At 41.4% G+C, this 25,181-nt stretch overlaps 1 protein-coding gene across 2 annotated transcripts in view; it reads left to right on the plus strand.

Annotated features, from left to right (window-relative positions):
* Positions 1-23,593, plus strand: part of LOC138259891 (piggyBac transposable element-derived protein 4-like) — a 45,255-nt gene extending 21,662 nt beyond the window's left edge. The window contains exons 3-6 of one of the 2 annotated variants that reach the window (XM_069207848.1): positions 2,546-2,620; positions 3,136-3,247; positions 9,311-9,540; positions 21,580-23,593. In XM_069207848.1, coding sequence (XP_069063949.1) covers positions 21,653-23,437 — 1,785 coding nt within the window. In that variant the 5' untranslated portion in view covers positions 2,546-2,620; positions 3,136-3,247; positions 9,311-9,540; positions 21,580-21,652 and the 3' untranslated portion in view covers positions 23,438-23,593. The remainder of the gene's footprint in view (positions 1-2,545; positions 2,621-3,135; positions 3,248-9,310; positions 9,541-21,579) is intronic. The other variant, XM_069207849.1, reaches the window with a different exon arrangement.
* The last annotated feature ends 1,588 nt before the right edge of the window (positions 23,594-25,181 follow it).

The raw sequence follows: 25,181 nt of genomic DNA on the forward strand, positions 1-25,181 counted from the left end.
GTCCTCACCAGCACAATGAAGGATGCAACTCTGGCATCTAGAACATGGCGGCCCCCTTGCTTTCAGAACGCAGACCTTTGTCAGCCATTTTGCAACACTGTTCATTCCTCTTTAAGGCCAGGAACCCACTGCATGTTTTTTTGTTACTCTGTTTTACTGTCTCATTTGTTCCCAAAACACTTTGAGTTACTCACATAGGCTAGATCAGACTACAGTTTTTGTTCACAAAATCTTAATTTTATACGATAGCCTAGGTATTAGTTAAAGGGGTGTGCTTTCGGCCATCTAGGTAAACATCGCAGCATGTGATGTTGTGTTGTAATAAACTGAATTAACAAGGGGACCTAAGCACCTGAACCACATTGCCGGCAACAATTGTAAACTGTTGTTGGAGCGGCAGATTTTCATGTAAACTCCACCTCTGCTATCCGTTCAGTGCTCGGTATAGGTTGCATCAAGTAACTTTATAATGTCTTTGCAGGTTAAAGGGGCGGGTTCTTATCCAATGTTGTACTGCATTGTATAAATATCTTGACCCCGTCTTTTCACTTCCTTTCAGCGACGTCTACAGTTCTTCTTCTTTCCTGGCTCACCACTGTTTATTATTTTCTTTCTTTTTTCTTTATTAAGTCGGTCAGTAAGCATATTAGCCATGGTGAGGGCAGTAGTAGTAATGCACATGGAGCGTTATCCTCTGTTGCGTGGTAGGGTTGGCTTCCTGCTTGTTAATGTGTGCATGCGCTTTAGTTAATCAATTACAGTTTCGTGGATAGTTCTATTCCCTTTGTCCTCAACAGGCATCCCCTTTTTTAGGGTCGAGCCTGTGTTGCATGCGCTCGCGCATGCGTATCGCAGCGAGACGCTTTAGTTATTAGAAAAGGGCTTGGAGCCCTGTCGATGTCACGTCAGTGTGTTTGATTGGTTCGTGGGCTTGCCTAGTAAAATCTGCTTGCTTTCATTAGTGGAAGGCATGCACACGTCATGCCTTTTCCGATGGTTAGCCCTCCTCGAGCGCAGTGACCAAGTACAGAAAACATGCGAGGCTCGCTGTTTTCTGTTGGATCGTGGACTACTTTTTCTCTATTTTCCTAGCGCGATTTCGCTTGGCAGAAGTCGAGCGATTACACTTTTTTACGTACATAAAAGCACTTTTGCGGATAGATGAAAAGTCGGGTTAGGAGTTTACAACGTGATCAGCTCGAACATGAGCAAACGCGAGACCCGTTGCATTGCAAATGCTTGTTCTGTTCTTGTAGTCCGGCTAATATCAAAGTTAAATCTGGAAGGAGATAACTTATTTCTCCTCACATGTCTTTGTCTGGTTCTGGGGTTTAACTGTGTAGTGATGCTCTATTTTTCTATTGATACAACTGAAGGTCCTCATAGAGCATATCTATCATGTACAATTAGAACTAAAATGGGCAGGACGGGCAACGACCTGTGCCTTAGAGGTTGCGGGCTGGAGGGGTCCTTCTTACACATACTCTGGGAATGCCTGGAAATTCGACAGTACTGGTTAGCTGTGATGGAGTGCCTAAATTACCTTTGCAGAGCCGAACTGTCTCCATCAATGAAACTGTGCCTGTTAAATATTTGGAAACCACAAATCTTAGAAGATCGGAGATTCTGTTGATAACTTTGGATATGGTGGTTGCAAAGAGGAATATCGCCAGACTATGAGGATCACCACAAGCACCACCACTACTGAGAGACTGGAAGTGAAATATGGACTGGAGCATGCTGGTGAAGAGGGTAACTGATGAAAGTCGAGGGTGCCTGCAGAAATGAACAAAAGTGTGGTGAAGATGGAAGGGGTGGACTGTGTGCCCCCCAAAAAACTCCCATTTCCCCCCCCCCCCCATACAACCACACTAAAGGAACAAGTCCACGGGTAAAATTCAATGGGGCTAGTAGGGGACTGGAACCTCCTGATGAGTATTGAGAGTGTACAGCATGAATATCCATCCCAATTGTGCAGTAATGTCCTAGACAACATTTGCAGTGTAACATGTATTCTTGCATGTTTCTAATAAAAATATTTTTTTTTTTTAAACTGTGTAGTGATGGGGTAGTTCACATAGTACTAGACGTGTGAACTTGTTTTAATAGTTGAGGTGTCTTCAAACTGCATACTTCAAACTGATATTTGAAGATATGTGCATTTTTTTATGGGTGGATTACCTTGTGTTTTGAACAATACAATCTTACAGGATGCATGTTGGACTGTAACAGGTTCTAAATGGAAACAGCTTGTTCGAATTTGTATAACGCTGTTGACTATTTTTTTTTGTAGTATCAAGGCGCTTTCTCTGTCAGTGTGCCTTTTCGCTCTCATGGGAAGGTAATCAGTCAAGGATGGGCTACTATTTGAGTTATGGATCACACCACACTCTGAAAAAGCAAGCTATATTCTGCATATGAGTGTTTTAGCTGCGTTCTGTGTACACTAACCTTTTACTCTAAATGTTTGTATTTTTTTTTTTTTTTAATTCTTAAATTCACAGTATTTTGTTTTTCTTTGTAATTTGTTTTTCTCTTTTTTTAGGCATTTAAAGGTGCCAGTAGCTATCAACTGCATCAGAATCACCCTGACTAGCACTTGTGAAGTCACTTGAAAAAGGTAACTCACTTGCTAGGGTATCTCTGCGTGTGAGCTTACTATATTGTCAAGACCCCAAAGTTAGTGATTAAGGTATTTATGGCATACATGTGTTATCTGGCTGACCGGGTTGGCAGTCAGTGTTTTTCTCAAGGCCATAAAGGCAATGATGAAAGTTTTGTTCATCTTGATTCTTTATCAGCACAAGTGGGGTAAAGCTGGATGGTAGCAATTTTGTGGATTTCAGAAGTGTCCATCACAGAAATGTAGGGGAAATGCGTTATTTCTAGCAATGTTTGAGGTTTGCATGGCATTGTGGGTTAAAAAAAACTCTCATGGGATCCATACAAGACCCACAACCCTGGACTCTCCTAGTTGTCTAGTTTTCATAAATGTGCAGATTCTTTAGGTTTCCCTAAGTGCCAACTGATTAAGGGCCCAAAATCCACAGATGCCCACTTTACAAAAAATATGTCACCTTTGAGTGGAAAAATGTGATGTATCCATGTTGCATTTTTGGTTGTTTCTTGTCGCAGGCTCTAGGTCTACCCACACAAGTGAGATACAGTTTTTATCAGAAGACATGTGGGAGCAGAGAATACTAGGATATTTGTTATTACCCAATTTGCTGCATTTGTGCTTCTAAAGGTAAGCCAGTATGTAAGAAAGAAGATGTTTTGAAAAACACCCACAAATTCAGAGACATAGAAATAGCTGCTGCTCCCCAGCTCCATATCTTGTGCCCATTTCTGAAATACATTGTCTTCCTTGATACACGTTTTTCAGTCTACATATTTCACCATATGAATTGGTTTATACTTGGTACACAATTATAACCCGTTGTACAGTGAAGCTCAGTGTTTGTCTCTGCAGCTAAGGGGTTAACAGAAGACAATCCCAACAGCTGATAAATACTTAATACATATCGTAATAGACCTAATGTAATCAACATCCTTATATAAAAGACACATGTTTTTGCGTAGTAAAATTAATAAATGAGTAATGTGGCCATATTTATCCCTAATACCACCACTGTAGAAGTTTGTGGAAATCCTATCAACCCAGAGAAAAATTTGGTTTATACAACTGGCTAATGCAGAGCCATGCAAATATTCAGTAAAATACTTTGATAGACTATCTCCTCTGTTATATCACAGTCGGCTTCTAAAGGGCCAATCACCAAAAGTCTCTAAAAGCTACAGAAGGTGAACATTTCCACAAAGCAGCAGTAGACCATATTCAAAGATTGGAGCAAGGTCTAAGGGGGAAAACATGGGCCTGGTGAAAAAGCCTTAAGAATGTGTCTAAATATCAGGAATAATTTATTAAAACGCAACAAGTCTGAAAGAGCATTCCAACGTTTTGCCCCACAAATTGCAAAACTGCATCAGCCATTTCTTTTTGCTTGCAGAATACGATCAGCATGTTGGCCAAGGACGATTGAAGTGTTCTCCTAGAAAGGTTGCTCTGGAGGTGCCTGTTGATAACTGTTGGTGCCTCAGAGTCTTCAAATAAATCCCCTGCTTAATTGGATACCAATGCAATTTTTGTATAATATAATTTGCAGTAGCAAACTGAAGCGCATCAGAGAGTAGGCAAATGCTAGCATTTTGAATAACTTGATCTTTTTGTAACAAGAACTAAGGTAACTCCCACTACAAAGAATTTTAATTGTAGAAAGTGGCCTGCCACCTCGTGCAATGCAGACCTACCCCTGGAACAAATTACTTTGCACAAATGCTGATTAAAATCTCCTAGGATGACTACTGGGATAAAGTAGTTTGGAAGGGATTCTGACGCTGCAAAATATTCTGTAGAGCAACCAATTGGGCCAAAATCTCACTAAGTGCATTAGGGTATTAAATGTTCAATGAACGGCCACTATTGGAGTTAGGGAACACCTACTGTACTATCCCTCAGCAGATTTACTGATACTGTGTCACTTGAATTGGTGACACATCCCAAGTCTTGTGAGACTTGTGTGGCCAAACCCTCCCTTAACCCTTGTGGGAGTTGAAGGAATAGGCGGAGAGAAAAAGGTGAAACCATCAGTATAAAGAACATTGATTACACTTCAGGTTTTCTGGCAATTCCTAATACTATAACTCTGAATAAGCTTTCCTGACTGGGGATCATACAATTTTTAGCCTCCACCCTTGCTGTGTTTTAGCTTAACAGCTTACCTGAACAAAACATACTAGCAAAAGCTTGTAAAAGATCCTTGACATTAGCATGCATATCCCGTAGACTAGAATCTGTTAAAGACTGGCTAAGTCAGTCAGCCCTATCGAAAGAGCTCAGGGCTAAAAGCCAGTGGTAGGTTTGCACTGCAAACTGATCCCCATTTGGCCTTGTTGACTCCATCTAAAAGTGAGGCTGGTTAGGTATTAGCAACTCTTGTCGGGCACGTAGGAGAAAGGCCAAAAGACAGACATTAATCCTAGTGTCCCCTTAGGGAGCCTGTGCTAATGGTGAATCAGTTTGCCAACCAACTCTCGTTTATCCAAGTTCACCACCGCACAATCCTCAGGCGCTCTCTTCCAATCTCGGCTAACCGAGCCAACACTCCTGAACATAGCAATATGCTTAAATAACAAAGACCCATCACAATTACGGCCTCTACACCAATCACTTAATGAATAACTTGCACAGTAGCTTCCTTAGTCCCTCAGTCAGTAGAGGGACATTCGTTAGGACGATTCATAAGGAAAGGCGTTTGGGATGAGCTCTAAAACAAAGGGGTATACCTTTGCACATGTGCCCTGGTCCAGGAGCAAACTGTTGTTTACTAGGGAATGTTTTGGCCCAAAAACAGCTGGTGGAAACACAGAAGGGTTAAACCTAGAACGTTACCCACTGGGCACAATATTCTGGTCTCCTAATGCTTCCGTGGTTGAGCCACAACAGGGGTCTCCAACCTTTTGTGTAGTAATAGCTGATTATATTCAATGAAAATCATTGCAAGCTACTAATATGATTAGTGTTGTAATAGTGACCACATCTGAAAAGATTACATTTGTGGCCACCATATGCAAGATTTTCAACAGTATCACCTCAGTGCATTAGGCAGGCTTGCTAGCCGCAATGTAAAAATAATTTGTCAATTTGGAATGCATAGTTAATGCATGCCAGCCGCAGCTGCAGTGCCGTTGGAACGAAAATAATATCAGTAATAAGTTTCCCCACATGAATTATCTCTAACAACAAATCAGTTTTAAATATATTTTGAAAATTCAGAAATGTTTCTCCAAACCTCAGCTTCTGAGTTTTGAAAATGCACACATTTTTGTCTTGAATACACAATTTTGGCAAACCTATACTAGCTGAACCAAGCAAAAGGTTCCAATTTAGTAGGCTGTAGTGCTCGCAGTAGAGTAGGGCAATTGAAAGGTAGCTAGAGAGCAACCAGTAGCTCACAAGCTAAGCCTAATCTACAAGTCTGAGGACACAATGTTTACCAACTTGAGAGTGAATGAGCAAAGAAGGCGACATTGCTGCAGGGGGCGGGGGGCACTAATACCCTGACTATCTTGGTTAGAGACTGCTTGCTATATAGTGATAAGCCTGAATGAAATGGCATCAAACATAATTTAAACATGGGATCACGTTTTATCAGAGACAAAAGATGACAACTGATGCAGCAACTGAGAACTACCATTAAGAGCAAAGTCACTGTTACATAGACCAACCCAAAGTTCTCCATATCAGTTCCCACTTCCCGCCATGACCTACTGGTAGCCCTTGTATCAACTGAATCAATTTTATATCAAAGGGTTTGGCAGCTGTTGTTTTTTTTTTGTGTGCTCTTACAAGCAGGAGGGTCACATTCAGAAGAAAGCTCCAATGGCACGGAGTGAATATCAGCAACAGTCTGTAGGGCAGAGTCTGCCTGCAAGTCCTACATTCACCTGTGTGCCCTTGGCAAAAATATTACTGTCTAAGGCCCTTATACCCTACTGATGTATGGCTGCCCAGGTCAAGTTCTTCCTCTACTGTAGTGATCTCATCTGTAAGTGCCCCTCCACTGATGTCAAGTACGTAATGAAAAGACATGCTGAAGAACCCGTTGGGGCCACTACTGCGCACTCACCCATGTTGTTAGCTTTATCACAGCATTAAATAGAGGGCCAGCCAGCCATGGACAGGCATGCTTTTGGCCCAGTCACTTCCTGCACATGTCGAACATCACGTTTTTTTCCTTTCACTTAAAACTGCTTAAGCCCTCACCTCCAGAGCCAATGGCAGTGTGATCAATGTGGTCCGGGCCCCCAACACCGACACCCTTCATCCCGTGCTGCAGTTCTTCCTTGCACTTAACAGATCCTAACCCCTACCAGTAGGTCGATAGCAATGTCTGCAATGTAGTTCTGGCCCCTAACACCGTCGCATAGCATCCCAGTTGAATTGATCAGTGCAGAAGTCTTTACTTACAAAGGGTTTTTGGAAGACTCTATTTTAGCAACTTGCTTGGAGCAAAACCCACTGTCATTTAGTGTGGACAAGTGTATGTTCCAAGCGTCCTGGGTTAATTGGACCCTAGGCCAGATGTCATATCCTTGTAGTTATATGTAATTACCTGCCAAACATTACAGGATCACTGCTACTACATGCTTTTAGCAACTCCCTCCATTGTTGTTCCTCCATGCCTATCTTTTATTTTATAGAAACATTTTCACCGTGTATTATAGAGAGAATATTCTTCCACAGTGCTTCTAATGGTTTGAGTAGTTTTTCCTTAAAATACTACACTAAAGCTCATGCGACTGGTATGCCTTTTGCAATGGTCTAATATTCCGAGGATCACTGTGAGACATGAAGAAAAGCTCTAAGGCTATGAGAACTTAGCTTTAAATAATTAATCATATCAGTAGCAAGAACCAGGAGCACAAACGAGCTTCCTTCATTTAATACCCTTAATTCAGACACACCAGTGGGCACCATGGGAATATTGGTGACAAAGGCATTCAGTTACATTTATAGAATCAGTGGTTCATGATCACTCTCGGGTCAATTTATCTGCTCCATATATAATGCCAAACTGCTTGATTTAATATAACCAGTGTTACTTTAAAGTTGCGATATAATGTATGTGAATTGAGATAGAATATCCCAACAAAATCTGCCCCTGGAGTCAAGCAAGTCATGCTGAGGAGTCATGATGTCCAGTTGATTAGTTACTTGTTACAGTCTTTTAATTGAAGAAATATTTAGTTGTGGAATCCCCATGCTGACTCTTCATCAGTTGTTTGCAAAATCGTATGAATAGCAAAGTACTGTTAAAGTCATGAGCTAAGATTACAGAATATCTAGAGTTGTCACACTGGAATCGGCACAATAGGTTGTCTAACATGGACAGATATGATGAGTTATTGTTAATTTTAAGACCTCGCATAAATGGTAAATAATGCTACCTTACACCTTGTTTTGAATGTTAATATTAAACTCAAAATATAATGACTAGTAAAAATCAAGACTAAGGGCCTGATTACGACTTTGGCGGATGGATACTCCATCACAAACGTGACGGATATCCCGTCCGGCATATTACAAGTTCCATTATATCCTATGAAACTTGTAAAACAGCGGGCGGGACATCCGTCACGTTTGTGACGGAGTATCCCATTCGCCAAGGTCGTAATCAGGCCCTCAGACCTGATAGTTGGTTATTTTTATTCTGATTGCTAACCCTCCTGATGGACAATCTTTGGACTGCAAAATTCTATCAATGTTATAACTTCACTATCCATGCCTATGGAAAGGTGTTATCTACCAGAATTCTTATAACAAAGGCATATCTTAGTTCATTTGAATTTTCATCTAAAACTGCTCATTCCAGCTTCTTTAGCTAAATTTTTCTCACTGGGAATATTCCATTCCTTATCACCGGTTATGCTTTCGGGTCTGTGGAGGAGGGAAGAGGTTCATTTAAGTATTGGAGTACCTATATTCCACACTTAGAAGCCCATCTGCTTAAATTATATTCCTCAATACGAATTGTATATAATCAAGTTTCTCTCTAGGCGACATATTTACTTGGTGCAAAGAATGTCCAGTCCCACTATGGAATAGCAGTGTCTCATATATTTTATCCATTGTATGAAATCATTTACAGCGATATGGTGTCTTCACAGCATGGTTTCCTTATTTGAGGTACCCACACCAAGCATTTGGAAGGGCTGTGAAGTCAAGCTTATAATTGTGGTACAGCTGATGTGTCTGAAAACAGTTGTAGGAAGGATAGTAGGAAGTTCATGACATAGTAGGTTTGACAAAAACGTAATGCCACACACATCTTTCTCTCTTTTCCCCTTTCAGTCGCTCTCAATAGAGTGTACATATAGTAAGCAATGGAATGAGGAGGTAATGTATCTTGCTTGTATAGTTACCCCAGTGGTGATATTTTCTGTGATGTTGCCTGAGTATGCTTCGCTGGAGCCATTGATATGTGTCTTTGATGTTCATTTATTTTTACAATTTCTGTTGAATCATACAGTACAGTAAATACACTATTTCAGATAAATATCTTTTTATTCAATAAGCTCACAAAAATGGTAGCTGCAAAATTAGATCAACAAACGCTGGTTTTAACATTTGCTTGAAATATTCATGTTTGCATGCTGTCTGTCACAAATCGGCAAGGGGACATGATTGTTCAGCTCCATGGTGAGATCTTGTCTGCAATGGCTCAGTCCTCTTTCTTCTCGCCTGCAGGTTGGGAGGCGCATGGAGCCTACTCATTAGAGAAGGCACATCACCTGATGCAGGCATACGGCAACACTGTATGTGCATATGCAAATCATGGGAACAATGTAATTACTGCTTTCTGGGATTTGGAGGTTTCGGCAGAGTTCGAGATGAAATGGAAGAACCAGATAGAGCATCTCCTACTGGCTATGATTGTGGCTCATGAGAAAGCATACTGTGAAACTCAAGAATAAACGGTGTGTAAATAGTTCTCCTTCTGGGTTGATATCAACATCAGATTGCTCCTATGTTGTAATTGCATTTATATGGCACTTTTTAGCCATGATGAGGAGTGGAAGCACTTTTCTCCAAGTAGCACACTGCTCTGGAACCGAAGGTGTGTAAAGAAGTCGTTTTGTGTGCTAAAGTAAAGAATTCTACGCATTCTCTCGAGTTTTTTGTAGTAGACTAAATTAATGGAGTTAGTTGAGATCATTAAAAATGTCTGGGTTTTGGTGGGGTGTGGGTTCATGCAAGTGAATGCTGGGATTAATAGATTTGCTAGAGGAATTACGCATTGTCAGGTTGCAGGGGCTTGACTCTCATCGAAGGAGAGGTTGTGATGTTTGAAAAAAGTTTCAGGCAGTTTGTAAAAATAGATTAATAACAAATTAACGCAAACAACATGTGACTCGGAGAAGGTCATGCTCAGAGAGAGGAAGCATGGGAATGATGTAAGGGAAAGAGAGGGCCTTTATAAAGAAGAAAGGAAAGCTGAAAATCAAGATTTGAGTACCAGCTAGTTTTCTCGCTGTATTTAGAAATGCAGAGAATGCTTTTGCAGACGGCATGCAAGCCTGTAGAAAGAAGCAGCGCTATTTGCATGTGAAATTAGTGCGCTATTAGGTACTTTTGATAAGTACCCGGGCCCTTGTGTACCTTTAACTTCCTGTTGCACACCATCCCATGAAAATTAACTTAACACTGTCTTTATTCATGAATGTTTTAGTAGTGTAATGCTTCAGAAAGTAGTTTTCAACCATGCACTGTTCTCTTTCAAGTCTAACAGTCCATCCACTGCTAGGCTGTAGTTTAAATTACTGTTTCAGCAAGGAGAGACGGAAGCATAGAGTAATGGCTGAGCGCATATATAGGAAAATCTTGAGGAATGTGAGAAAATACATGGGTAAAAAAACAGAGGTTCTGCAAATTCAGGAGTGGAAGTTTTATGATGACTCAAATATTACAGGGCGAAGTGGGATGTATTTTCGATACCTCAGGTTTGACATTGCAAAAGATTGGAGGGCAAGGAGAATTCTGACAGATAGTGGAAGTGTATTGCATGCATAGCTGGAGGTGGGCTCTCCAGACACCGGGGTGAGGGTTTTCTGAAGTACTGTCCTTTGGTAGATGGTTGAAGTGAGAGGTGAATTCTTTTAGGCAAAATCATAAGCACCCTTTCAGAGAAGTCCAGCCTTCTGTCTTTCTTGATCACACTTGGTTAGGCTGATGGCAGATAAGTGCAGAAACATCATATCTCTTTGTGTGTCTTGTGGGTGCTTCAGGCTGGAGATTACCCTTCTGTGACAGGCATTACTACAAAAAACACTGTGACTGGAGAGCAGCCTGAAAAGTGTCAATGCACAAAGAGCAGCGTCACAAGTCCCGACTCTTCTATGGAGCCCGACAATTGGGAAAGCTCCCAGCGACTAAAAACAAGTAACCACAAACCCATGTAACAAGTCTAACCTCCACACTTGCATGAGTTGGAGAGAGTTATATGCCCTGGTCTCACACCCCAAACATCCCTAACAATGGATCTCTGCATTTGAGTAAATTTACAATATGCAGGCCGAATTATAAACCTCAGGAAAAGAAGAAGCTGGATGCAAAGACTTGAATTGGGAGAAGCAACATCTTTTTTTTTTGCAAGCTCTAGCAGACAACTATTGATTACTAACAGTAAAGAGAGACCAGCATTCTAGTTATGCAGAGGCTGCACCACTTTATTCTTTCTCCATCTTTTTTGCGCTGCAGGTCACTCTTACTCCAGAAGTCTCCCCAACAGCCTTCAAACCAGCTACACTTACTTATCTTAAATTATTCTTTTCCAAGGCTTTTTGCTCTCTTGAAAATTATACTAAGCACCTCCAAAAGCTCGATCAGGGGCATAAATCTGTAGAAGCAAAAAGGTATTGCTTTTTTTCCCTTTTCGTTGTCGATTTTTCAAGGGAGAGTTGTGGTCTCTCTTCCAGGCCCAAGTTATTGAATTACTTCCTGTCTTCTGTTCTTTGTGGCTCATGCAAACAGCCACGATGCAGTGCTCATCCTTAGTCCACCACCCACCCACCCACCCACAGTCCTGCCCTCACCCAAGATCAAAAACTCACTTGCCCCAAACGGGTATTTGTTATGCATGAGAATTAATTACACCAGCCTTGTCTCTCTTCATTTCCAAATCTCCATTCCAGTTCCTCTCTACTTCTGTCTAAATCACTTGGTCTAACTGCATCCTTTGAATTATATAAAAAAAACTACCTCATGTCCTGGCCCGCTCCCATATCCCACTGTTTACAAAAACAAAAAAAAACAGGCACCCTGCCACCCTCCCTGCCACTCTCTCCAAATTCTTTCCACTCCCAGGTCGACTCTATGAGTTGTCAACATATCCTGGGTTTCCCTCTTGGCAGCAGATCTGCATATAGGGTGGCAGTTGATGGTGCAAGTATACCACCTGCATCCCTCACTCCAAGGGTCTTGTGGAGACCCAAGAGAGGCGCGGATGATGAACAATAGCTATTCCACTTTCTCCCAGGTCTCGGGTCTCTAGGGACCCATGGTATATGCTGGATCAGCACCTTTGAAAGCACAAGGTACGAGCATGAATGTTCACTTCTGACATCACAATAGTTGACTACAAAACCCTTTTTTTTTTTCACTGATCTGCCCAATTTAAAATTGTGATTAAGATAAATTGCTTCTTTGATAATAGAATCCTGACTTTACTCCGTCGGATTTGTGCTTTTTATGTCAGGACCTGTGGGCAAGGATCATGGTTAATTTAAAGGTTACTTACCAATGAAACCATGCCAGCGATTTGCTCGAAGTAAAGTAATCCTGGCCCCCTGAAATAACTCTGTAAAAAACAAAACAAAAAAACAATTGTTTTCTAGAGCTTTTCATTTTAGATTTGTGTTTTTGGATCATTAGAGGAGTAATTTAGCTTGGTTAGACATTGCTTATCTGGGCCAAAGTTTTTCTGGATGACATTTATAAAAATGGCTGATGTGTTGCAGTGATGAGGTAATATTTCAGTAACCCTGAGACCCATATACTTCATTTTGGTGTCAAAACATAGGTTTTGGGAGTCAAGTAGTCTAATAGAGGCGTAAAATATAACTCCTCAGAGCAACCCTTTCGCCATTTTCCAAAATGGCGGCTATAATAAAGGAAGACGAGACATATAGAAATGAAACAAATAATGTGTTTTAATCCTTTTATCTATACACCAAACAGTGTTTATAATCTGAATATCAAAAGAAATAATGTTTCACTCCTGTTTTAGACACATTTTCATAGTTTACTTTATTTGTTTTGGCAGTCACTCGTGGTACATTTGCAGAATATTGAACATTTGACAAGAGCATATCGACAGAAACATCTTTTTGTAGCACAGGTGTGACAAATGCATGTACGTGTAAGTTCTGTGGTAGAGGATTTCGAATTTTGTAGGGTTTAGCACCTCATCAATATCTTCCCAACCAAATCTTTACAGATCTTTCTCTACATATGCATGATCCAAAACATTTACACATCTTGTGCTCTTTTAATGTGTCCACGCACAGAATATGATGTTGGTGGAAGGTCCCTTAGCGGGACTGATCTTTTTAACTCATTGTACTGAAGATTGTCAAATGTGTGACAGTCAGAACTCGTTTTCCACACACGCACAAGGCATTTTTCTACATCTTTAAAGTCAAATTCTTCTGCCTTAGCAAATCCTTTTAAAAAGTTCACAGTTTCAGCAGTTAAAGCTCCAAGCTTTGTTCCAATTTTGCTCATAGTGTAATCATCCATAAGAATATGTGCCTTGATAAGAACACTGGGCATGTCTGGGTCAAGTTTCTTGTACAGAATATGAAGCAGGATTAGGGACCTGATTATGACCTAGGTGGATGGGATACTCCATCACAAACATGATGGATATCCCACCCGCCATATTAGAAGGGTCCATAATATCCTATGGAATTTGTTAAACGGAGGGCCGGATATCCGTCACGTTTGTGACTGAGTATCCCATCTGCCAAGGTCGTAATAGTGTCTTTTTTGCCTGTTTCATAATGTATCCATATCTCTGACAACCACTGACATATGAACATTGCTACAAATTGAAGTAGCACAATAATAACATCATTTGACAGTACAATAACTTGATTGGAACCATTTTGAATAGTCCACTCAACATGCGGCAAAGCACGAGGGTCAGCTTCCTCCAATTTGCTGTTAAGTTCTTGAACAATATGGCCCGTACCTTTTTATATCTCTGCAGGCACCAAATGATAATTGACCATCATTCCACTTGCAATAATGTTCACTGAAGCTTCATAAATATTTTGGCGAGTTATCATCTCCAAGTTCATCTTGTTTAATGTTGATGACCAGAATCTATCAAGTTGCATAGGTATATGTGCCAAATTATTTTATGCAAAGTAAGTTGTTCCACTTGTACACAATCATCTGATTCTCTCAAATTCTTTGACAGATAGTTCAAGATAACTGTCAACGACAATGTGAAGTTCTTGCAAGGTGCACACTGACTTTGATATATGTAGAACAGTCTGAACGACCTCTCTGAAGTTTTGCATGGATGAAATCTTGACCATTTACAATTGTGACATATTGTCCACAACTACAGCAATTCTCAATGAGGACAGCAAAATCAGCTATGCAAGACTGCAGCATCAGGTAGAAGAAAATCGATGTCTGCAGCCACTTTGAAACTTTTCTGGTAGACTGGGACTTGTTGATGGCTTAGTGATTTTGCACATGTTTACAAGGAAGTTGGGTTATAGGTTTTCAGCTATGTTGGCTTATGCCTACAGCTGACACAGCTTGTTTTCCAGCAGCTACTTATTTGTTGCAGTCTTCAAAAAGCACCACTGCAGTACCATGTGTGCTGAATGTTCCAAAGAAGAGCTGTCTTCAAAATTAAAATTATGAAGAGCATCACTTGTAAATCCTTTCCTGATAAAGTGACTTGGAAATGGTGTGCTGTTGGAGTCACAAGATTTTACAGCATGACCTTCTAACACGTTCCTGCTCCGTACTATGCCATTATAACTTGTTGATACACCAATCCTATTTATTGAAGTGATTAGCTCTCCACTTTTGCACTTGTCATAGATTGCATGGGCAGTCATCATCTGTAGTGGAGTTTTCTTTTTGTCCTGATGCAATTCATAAAAAATAATTTGGAAAAGGCAGTACATTTGCACAGCATAAGGCTGTCAGTTCATGTGATTGCCTTCCACTTCAATTCCATCATCAACGTTGTTGGCTTCTGTTCCGAACTCAAGAGCTTTAGTTTGTAACAGTTTTTCTCTGATAATATTAAACAATGAGGTAAAAAATGTTAAGACCACATCAGGCATTCTTGTTGACTCCCATGATTTGCGAAGCTCTGGGGCATCACAAAAGTTGTAATTGAGTCCAAAATCTAAAGCTTTCATGACGTTTATTTAAATGGTTTCTGCTTATTATACTGCTTCCTGTGATCTTATTTTGGCAGCAAGAACTCCAGGAGTCCAATCATTAGAGAACGCCATAAGTGGCTCAGTCTTTTTGTTAGATTGACACAAAATGAATTTTGTCATTGTACATTCTCAACAGAAAAATCTTAATTTCATAATCATGGAGCAATACAGTTTCATCAATGTTGACCATTATTTCTGTGATCTCCCTGAGTGGGAACTGGTAGCCAGCACACGAGTGGCTTTAAAACTTGATTTGCTTTTTTTAAAGAGTGCAAACTTAACTGAAGGCTGATGGCTATGTTGCTGCTGGTAGCTCATTGTACATTCTTATTTTCAAATGTCTGCATGCATGCGGTTCAAGTGGGCATACAAATCCGCTGCAAGTACATTCACCTCACTGTTTAGACCAGCTGCTCAGCTGAAAACTTAATCTTGGAAGAAACTAGCTGCAGATAAAAACATGTTTGCCCTTTGAGACTCGCATGCTCTGTACTTTGTTCTTTTGGTAAATCCCTTTGATCCTTGTTCTGGCTAAACCACAGAAAACACATTAGAGACCCTCGTCTTTATGATCAGCTGTTGGAGATGGACGAAGGGTAGCCATCAATCTTCTAAATGGATGGGCATTGGGATTGGTTGTCATCGCTTTCTCAGAAGACTCAGACTATTGTTGTGATCCACTGGTTTCTGCTATTTGTTTTACATTTTTTTTTCCAGGCTTCGTTCCATTGTATACGACTTGTAGCGCTTGTTACAAAGATAAAATATTTGTTCCTCTTCACCCATTAGTTTAAATCTTTTGTGAACTTCGTCTTGCCGTATTTCTGCACCATTTCAAACTCTCTTCTGGCCAAACACAATTTGTTAGCATTTTTTTTGTATTCGTTTGGCATATGACAAATTTTTCTTTGTTGAAGTCCTCAGATTTAGTAGTTAGCAACACTGTGTCAGGAGGTAAAGATCCTCTACTACCAAATGCTTCGCTCATGTTTATGAATTTGAATCAACGTAAAAGGTGAAACAAAAACAATATTAAAGCAAATTCCCATTATGATGGCTAAAACACATCATTATAGAGCTGTCATTTTTGAAAATGGTGGAAGGGTTGCTCTGAGGAGTTATTTTTTGTCTCTATAAGAGTACTTGACCCCAAAACCTATGTTTTGACACCAAAACGAAGTATATACGTCTCCTGGTTCCTGAAATATTACTTCATCACTGCAACACATCCGCCATTTTTAAAAATGTCGTCCAGAAAAAATCGGCCCGGATTAGCAGTGTCTACCTAATCTAAATTACTTCTCTAATGATAAAAAAAAAAAAAACACAAATCAAAAATGAAAATCTCTGGACAACAGGTTTTTGTGGAGGTATATCAAGGGGCCAGGGCTTGAATTTACCTGGCCAATCAGCTGCAGTGAGAAAAGCTTTTAATCTAGTACCTTGTAACCATGCCTTTGAAACCACTGCTCCTCTTGTGTGATGGGGATGTTGACAACAGTTCATATGGTTCACCATTTAGCATTCAAACGTATGAGGAGTAATATGTAACAATGTGTCTATCTCTCTATGCAGTGATCACTGATCCATTTTTGGCAGTTGCTAAATATGTGCTACCAATGGGCTGTACCAAATAACAAATCTAATGTATGGACACCTTGGTATTTAAAGACTGCACAAAGATTAAGTGTATCTGAACTTTGGTTGAATAATGGTTTAATTCACTGAACAAATAAACTGTTAACAAATCCCCTTATAAATATTTCAGAACTTGCTGTGCATGGTTACCTTGATGCGAAAGGATGTATGCTACATTACTTGATACAGTCTTTGTTGGCTGAGTAATACGACCCCTCCAATAAGATGTTGGGATTATTGTAGACGAAAAAAAGTTTTCCCTACAGAAAACCACTTAACAATATCATTATAATCATGTCCGAAAGCCAGCTGCTGTGGGACACCAAACGTCCCAAGTTTTACCAGTCACTGACACTGAAGGAAAGAAAAGCTAAAGAACAGGACCATATGGTGTGTGGAGCAGCATAGTGGGGTGCCTTTAGTAGCCTAGCACAGTGTTTCACCGTCCTCCTTCTGCCTCACACACTTTGGACATCTTTGAGCTGTATTTTAGTTTTTATTTAGGTGTCCAGTATTTGTGTACAGGATGGCTGGGAGGCTCAGGCTGCAGCGCTACAGGTAACTGGATAATGATAATGAGGAGGAACCATTGGGGGAATTTGGGAGAGGGCACTTTCTAAAAGATTTTAATGCAGCGTAAGTCCTTGAATTAACCCAAATAACTTAGTAGCCATTCAGCCGCTGGAAGCAACAGCCTGAGACTGCAGTGCTAAGCAATGTGTTTGACTAATTTTAAAGCATGCCAAAAAGAAAAATCCCACCTTTTAACGTCCTTAATCTTTGGAATCTGTTTTCCAAGCTCGGCATGGCGAAAGTTTCATATTATCACATTAGTTTATTTTAATTGCAATAGGATCATAAAGCCAGAACTTAATGGTACTCCTGATTCAAACCATACTGGCAAATCGGGCAATAGGCATGCAGATAGAAAATTATTTGCCCATGGTCAAACTGTTCTGTAAAGTAGGAGACCTGAAACTAAAGCGTTTTAATGCTTGCTCCAAGGGCTTTCACATCCGCTATGGCTCCAGTCCATTTTTTTTTTATCTAGTGCTTCCCAGAACCTTTTATCCCAACTCTAACTATTTCCATTCTTGACAAAGAATGGGGGCAGAGGAATACGTTTAAAAATTCATTGTCCAAGAGCATATGATTTGTCCAATATTGGAATTCAGGATTAAAACACTGTCTTCTGGTTCCACAGGTTTCAAGTTGTCACTTGAATCACAGCTGGGTTAGGATAGTTCTTATGGCATGGCAAGGGACCATCCTTCTCAGTAAAATGACAATGCGTTGATGACCCTCTCCATATTTTAAAACTATGTTTATCACCAGCATTTTTGAGCAAAATGATTATGCAGAGATTAGATTTCAATTCTCCTGGGTCCGTGCTTAAAAAGTAGCCATTAGACCAAGCATAGAGATGGTATCTGCCCACCGGATTCTGTCAAGGGTTTTAATAGCACTGGAACACAGAGGTGAGCCTGTTTCTAAGTAGAATGGGAAATGTAAGGAAATGCCTCCTTGGCATGGTTACCCCCTGACTTTTTGCCTTTGCTGATGCTAAGTTTTGATTGAAAGTGTGCTGGGACCCTGCTAACCAGGCCCCAGCACCAGTGTTCTTTCCCTAAACTGTACCTTTGCTTCCACAATTGGCACAGCCCTGGCACTCAGATAAGTCCCTTATAACTTGTACCCCTAGTACCAAGGGGCCTGATGCCAGGGAAGGTCTCTAAGGGCTGCAGCATGTCTTATGCCACCCTGGGGACCCCTCACTCAGCACATGCACACTGCCTCACAGCTTATGTGTGCTGGTGGGGAGGAAATGACTAAGTCGACATGGCAGTCCCCTCAGGGTGCCATGCCAACCTCACACTGCCTGTGGCATAGGTAAGTCACCCCTCTAGCAGGCCTTACAGCCCTAAGGCAGGGTGCACTATACCACAGGTGAGGGCATATGTACATGAGCACTATGCCCCTACAGTGTCTAAGCAAAACCTTAGACATTGTAAGTGCAGGGTAGCCATAAGAGAATATGGTCTGGGAATTGGTCAGACAGGAACTCCCCAGTTCCATAATGGCTACACTGAAGTCTGGGAAGTTTGGTATCAAACTTCTTAGCACAATAAATGCACACTGATGCCAGTGTGCAATTTATTGTAACATGCACCAAGAGGGCATCTTAGAGATGCCCCATGAATACCAACCCAACTTCTAGTGTGGGGCTGACCAGTTTCTGCCAGCCTGCCACAACCAGATGAGTTGTTGGCCACATGGGGAGAGTGTCTTTGTCAATCTGTGGCCAGGAACAAAGCCTGTACTGGGTGGAGGTACTTCACACCTCCCCCTGCAGGAACTGTAACACCTGGCGGTGAGCCTCAAAGGCTCACCCCCTTTGTTACAGCGCCCCAGGGCATCCCAGCTAGTGGAGATGCCCGCCACTGCCCCCAATTTTGGCGGCAAGGCTAGAGGAGATAATTAGGAAAACAAGGAGGAGTCACCCACCAGTCAGGACAGCCCCTAAGGTGCCCTGAGCTGAGATGTCCCCTGCCTTTAGAAATCCTCCATCTTAGTTTTGGAGGATTCCCCCAGTATGATTAGGGATGTGCCCCCCTCCCCACAGGGAGGAGGCACAAAGAGGGTGTAGCCACTCTCCAGGACAGTAGCCATTGGCTACTGCCCTCCCAGACCTAAACACACTCCAAAATTTAGTATTTAGGGGCAACCCAGAACCCAGGGATTCCTGCAACCTGAACTAAAGAAGGACTGCTGACCTACAAGCCTGCAGAGATGATCGACGACGACAACTGCTTTGGCCCCAGCCCTACCGGCCTGTCTCCTGAGTTGAAAACCTGCAACCAGCGACGCATCCAAAAGGGACTAGCGACTTCTGAAGCCTCAGAGGACTGCCCTGACCCCCCAGGACCAAGAAACTCCTGTGAGCAGCGGCTCTGCTCAACAACAGTTACATCTTTGCAACAAAGAAGCAACTTTTAAAGAACTCACTCTTCCCGCTGGAAGCGTTAGACTTCACACTCTGCACCCGACGCCCCCGGCTCAAGATCCAGAAAACCAACACCACAAGGAGGACTCCCTGGCGACTGGGAGCCCATGAGTAGCCTGAGACGACCCCCCAAGCGATGCCTGCAGAGAGAATACGGAGGCTCCCCCTGACCGCGACTGCCTGTAACAAGGGACCCGACGCCTGGACCAAACACTGCACCTGCAGCTCCAGGACCTGAAGGAACCGAACCTCAGTGCAGGAGTGACCTCCAGGCAACCCTCTGCCTAGCCCAGGTGGTGGCTGTCCCGAGAAGCCCCTCCTGTGCCTGCCTGCACCGCTAGAGCGACCCCCGGGTCCCTCCATTGAAACCTATCTAAAACCTGCCTGCTTTGCACACTGCACCCGGCCACCACTGTGCTGCTGAGGGTGTTTTTTTTTGTGCCTACTTGTACCCACCCCGTGCTCTACAAAACCCCCCTGGTCTGCCCCCCTGAGGACGCAGGTACATACCTGCTGGCAGACTGGAACAGGAGCACCCCTGTTCTCTATAGGCGCATGTGTGTTTTGGGCACCTCTTCGACCTCTGCCCTGAGCTGCTGGTGTGGTAACTTTGGGGTTGCCTTGAACCCCCAACGGTGGGCTGCCTATGCCCAGGAACTGGGACTTGTAAGTGTCTTACTTACCTCACAATGTAGCCATTACTTACCTTCCCCAGGAACTGTTGATTTTTGCACTGTGTCCACTTTTATAATAGCTTATTGCCATTTTAACAAAAACTGTATGTTATTGCTCTACTTCAAAGTTCCTAACTTACCTGTGTGGAGTACCTTGCTTTTTATGTATTTACTTCAAATCTTGAACTTGTGGTTCTAAAAATAAACTAAGAAAAGATATTTTTCTATATAAAAACCTATTGGCCTGGAGTAAGTCTTTGAGTGTGTGTTCCTCATTTATAGCCTGTGTGTGTACAACAAATGCTTTACACTACCCTCTGATAAGCCTACTGCTCGACCACACTACCACAAAATAGAGTATTCGAATTATCTAATTTTGCCACTATCTTACCTCTGAGGGGAACCCTTGGACTCTGTGCACACTGTTTCTTACTTTGAAATAGTATACACAGAGCCAACTTCCTACAGGAAACCTTTTTATCTTTGAGTGCTGTAGCTGCAGGTGATTAGCAGAAATATATTTGGTAGATATTGTTGTTTACCACTGGAGATTTAAGGCCTAAGATACAGTTTTATCCCATTAGATAAGCCATTCATTTTGTAAACATGTCTCTCCTAGGTCAGCAATAACGAGCAGTTATGACTACTCCAAAAGGCAATAGAGGGTTTGGACCTCAAATACAATACAATAAAGTAATCCCACATGAGGAAATCTACATCGAGCTTTATCTTTTGAAAGGACCAGCAGCCTGATTTGAAAATTACGCTATGGAACGAAATCCCAAATATGTGCTTTTTTAATCATACCCAACAAGTGTCTTATTTATGTTTCTGTGTGAACAATAGTGTCTTCATGTTCACGATTGACCTGTGATGGGATAATTGAAAGTTGGCTACCCTAAATATATCTTGCTGCGCTGGTGTTCATGTTTTTATTTTTTTATCAGCTCTTCATCTGAAATATACTTGCAATAATAAGTGTTTTCTTAACTTTGAACCCAAGTTTATTACTTCCCCAAAATTACTCTGCTTTGAACAGATATGTAATTTTTCTTGGTAATTTTTGTTCTTTTTTGGAATGTCTTTTTATTTTACTGGCATAGTTCCCTTAAATGTATTCACACTGCCTGCAATGTATGTTTTAGCCAAATATTCTTTGCCATCTTTCAGTTGTGTTAATTCTTTTCAACCAAAAAATAAACACACACCTTGTGTTTTCTTTAACAGATTTGAAAACCAGTTATAGCCTTCTTGCACATCTTGCCCCCAGGTAACTGCTGACTAAGCCCCGCACCAGAATATGGAATCTAACAATATGATTGAGCCAGCACCCGACAGGGGTTCATTTTCAGATGAAGATGGATGTGCACCAGATTCTGACAGTGAATTTTCTGTAAAGGTGGAATCCACGGATGATGATGAGGAAATGGGTCGTGTGGCAATGCCATGCCCTGGGGGAAGCCAGCAAGATGCTGAAGGTGTGCAGGCAACTAGACATGAAGGTGTATATAACTTGAGGCAAACAGATGTTGGACAGCGCAGAAGGGAGAACTATGCCTGGATACCCCCCAATATGGTCAAGACAGAACTTCCTCCCTTTACAGTAGTTGCTGGTTGTGCAGTTAAAACTGAAAACAGTTTGCCCATTAATTTTTTTCAGTTATTTGTAGATGATGGTTTCCTTGAAAATATTGTGCAGAAAACAAATTTGCACGCAGAGCAGTATTTGCGGGAGCACAGTGCTGTGCTACAGCCTCGTTCTAGGGCACATCGGTGGACTCCAACAACCCTTCTTGAGATGAAACAGTTTTGGGGTCTTACTCTACTGATGGGAATACTACGCAAGCCAATGTTATCTTTATACTGGTCTTCTGAGCCCATGTGGACAACCCCAATTTTCCCATCAACCATGAGTAGAGACCGGTTTATGATTTTACAATGTATGTTGCATTTTACTGATGACACAGAGGCACTTCCAAGAAACCATCCACAGTGTGACCGGCTGTTCAAGATTCGTCCTATTTTAAACCACTTCAAAGAGCGATTTGCAGAGGTTTACCTTCCCAGCCAAAATGTATCAGTTGATGAGCCCCTGATCTTATATAAGGGGCGGCTGTTGAATAAGCGGTATATAAAAAGCAAGAGAGCTTTGCACGGCATTAAGCTCTATAGGCTGTGTGAAAGTTCTTCTGGGTATACATATAGCCTTAGAGTATACACGGGCAGGATATCCAGTATGGATCCCTCTGGTTATCCCACCTCTTTGAATGCCAATGAGAAAATAGTTTGGGAACTTGCCTGTCCACTTTTTCACAAAGGGTATAATGTATATGTTCATGACGAATACACAGGGGTACAGCTCTTCAAAGAGTTGTTCTCTGTGGGCACTGTAGCATGTGGGTCAATCCGGAGTAACAGCACAGGTTATCCTAAGGAACTTGTTTGCAGAAAGCTTGGAAAAGAAGAGAGCAGTGCCTTACGGAACAACAACCTACTGGCTGTCAAATTCCATGACGGAAAGGATGCCTATATTCTCACCACCATTCATGATGAGAGCACAACATTGGCTAAAGTTTGTGGCCAGTCAGTAGAAGTTCCTAAACCAAAATGTGTTGTGGATTATAACCTGTATATGGGAGAGGCTGTTGGAACTGAGCAAATAGTTGAACTGTACAATGCAGCTTGTAAAATACGCAGCTGGTATAAGAAGCTGGCAGTCCATATTATTCAGATAGCAATGTATAATGCATATACTACCTATTGTCAGGTAACTCCTGGAAAGAAAAATACTTTCCTTGAGTTTGAGTTATCTGTTATCAGCAGCCTCATTGCTGTAGAAGCAGTAGCCCCAAACGTTGATGTTGTGGAAAGTGTGGCCAGGTTGCAAGATCGCCACTTTGCTGACTATATTCCTCCAACGCCAAAGAAGACCCAGCCAAGCAGAAGATGTAGAGTGTGCGCACGGCGTGGAAGGCGCAAGGAGTCTCGTTTCTATTGCCCTCAGTGTCCCTCTAAGCCAGCCCTGTGCATTCCTACATGCTACAAACTGTACCACACAAAGGAAAACTTTTGGGAGCTTCCCTGAAACTGCAACATGTCCTCAAGAGTTCAGAGTCCCAATTACTAAAATGGGCCCAATTTCTGACTTCATTTACTCTTTCCTCTACATTTGTTTTAGTAGTCAAATATTGTTTTGCAGTTTGTTACTTGAAAATCATAAAATAATATTTTACTAAGCAAAGACATTTCCTGACTGGTCTATTGCTTCCTTTGGTCTCATCCTTTTTTTAGTGGGTAATATTCTGATGATGTTCCTAATTAATTTATGTGTGAGTGTTTTGTTTTATATAATTTCAGCATCTTAACTGAATTAGAACGTTTGAGAAACATGCATATGTTGATGGGAAAGACTGTTCACAAGGATTTGTGTACCTTGTGCTAAACTAACCTTTTGATTGCATGTGTCTGGAAGATATACACAATAACTGCATTTGAGGTGTGAGAAGTAATTTGACTTGAATGGCTAAATTGCAATCTTCTAACTGTGAAGTTCTTAATATTGCAGGTCTTTTATTTGTATAAATGGCTCACAATCAGGATCCTTCCAGGTGAGACGTATTGACTACTCATCACTTACTTTCCTTGAAGCCATGGATCCTCACTTTAAGGCGGTTGTGAACACTTCTACATTTTGGAATCCGTTTGATGTCCTGTTCCATCTTTTCTCCTCTCAATCCTATATCTCTGAATCTACTACACTTGTCTCCCTCTTCTGCCTTCAGCTGCCACTCTCCACCACAATGGCTTACCCACAACATATTGTTTCGAGTCAAGAATAACAAGTTTACGTGTTTTTTTTTGTCCTCGGGACAAGAAGGCCCAACCCCCTGCAGCACAAACCCCTTGGTTGCCAGTTTACAGGGAAGGGAACAGTCTGCAGTTGAGGTACTATTTGTGTCCCTATGTTATTGCTGTTCACTGTGCGTAGCTTCTGGGGGATATAAGGGGTGTTACACCGCCCCCCCCCCCCCCCCCCCAGAAAATGTATTTCCTGATAAATAGTTGGGTACAGGTGCTCTCAGTCAGGTATAGTGAGTTATTGGTCGGGTTTCACAATGAATTTTTACACGCACACAGACAAAAGTGTGCACACTCTGTTACCCTCCCTGATTTGAAAGTCTTCAGAAATGTAGGTTATTTTACAGAATATTATTTTCTCACTTAGTACTCCCACCAGTCCTCTTTCCTCTCATGTAGTCTGCTTGTCATATATTGTATTTAAACATTCTATGCTAGCCTGAATGTCCGAAAACCTGAAGCTCAACCCCTAAACCCCCAATTTCACTGACCAAGCTACGCCCCTGGCTGTTCGAACTTGTATTTATGCTTCATTAATGCAAAGCTTTTATTAGGGTCCGCGATCTAAATAAACGTTGTAAGGTCACACTACACTACTGACAGTGGTTCCAGTACAAAATAATGTGTGTATACACATTTGAAAAGTTTAATAATATGAGACTACAACTAATGCTACTAGAATGGTCCCTGATTAGATGCAAATGTATGCAGAAGCGTGTAATCAAGATGGATGATTATTTGCTTTCAAAATAAAATGATCAGAAAAAAAGTTAAAAAAATGCAAGTAGAAACAAAATGTTTTGCTAAATTACTGTGAACTTTTAGGTACTATTTCTTTTAAGCATCATTTACTAAACTATGTTGATGCATCCTACTTTTTCCAAAAAATATTCATAATGGAAAATCAGTGTAACCATTTTCAACAGGATTATGGGAAACATAAAAATAAACAAGCACTGGCAAAGCTAGTT

Source organism: Pleurodeles waltl, chromosome 9, assembly GCF_031143425.1.
Source record: "Pleurodeles waltl isolate 20211129_DDA chromosome 9, aPleWal1.hap1.20221129, whole genome shotgun sequence".
Taxonomy (NCBI): domain Eukaryota; kingdom Metazoa; phylum Chordata; class Amphibia; order Caudata; family Salamandridae; genus Pleurodeles; species Pleurodeles waltl.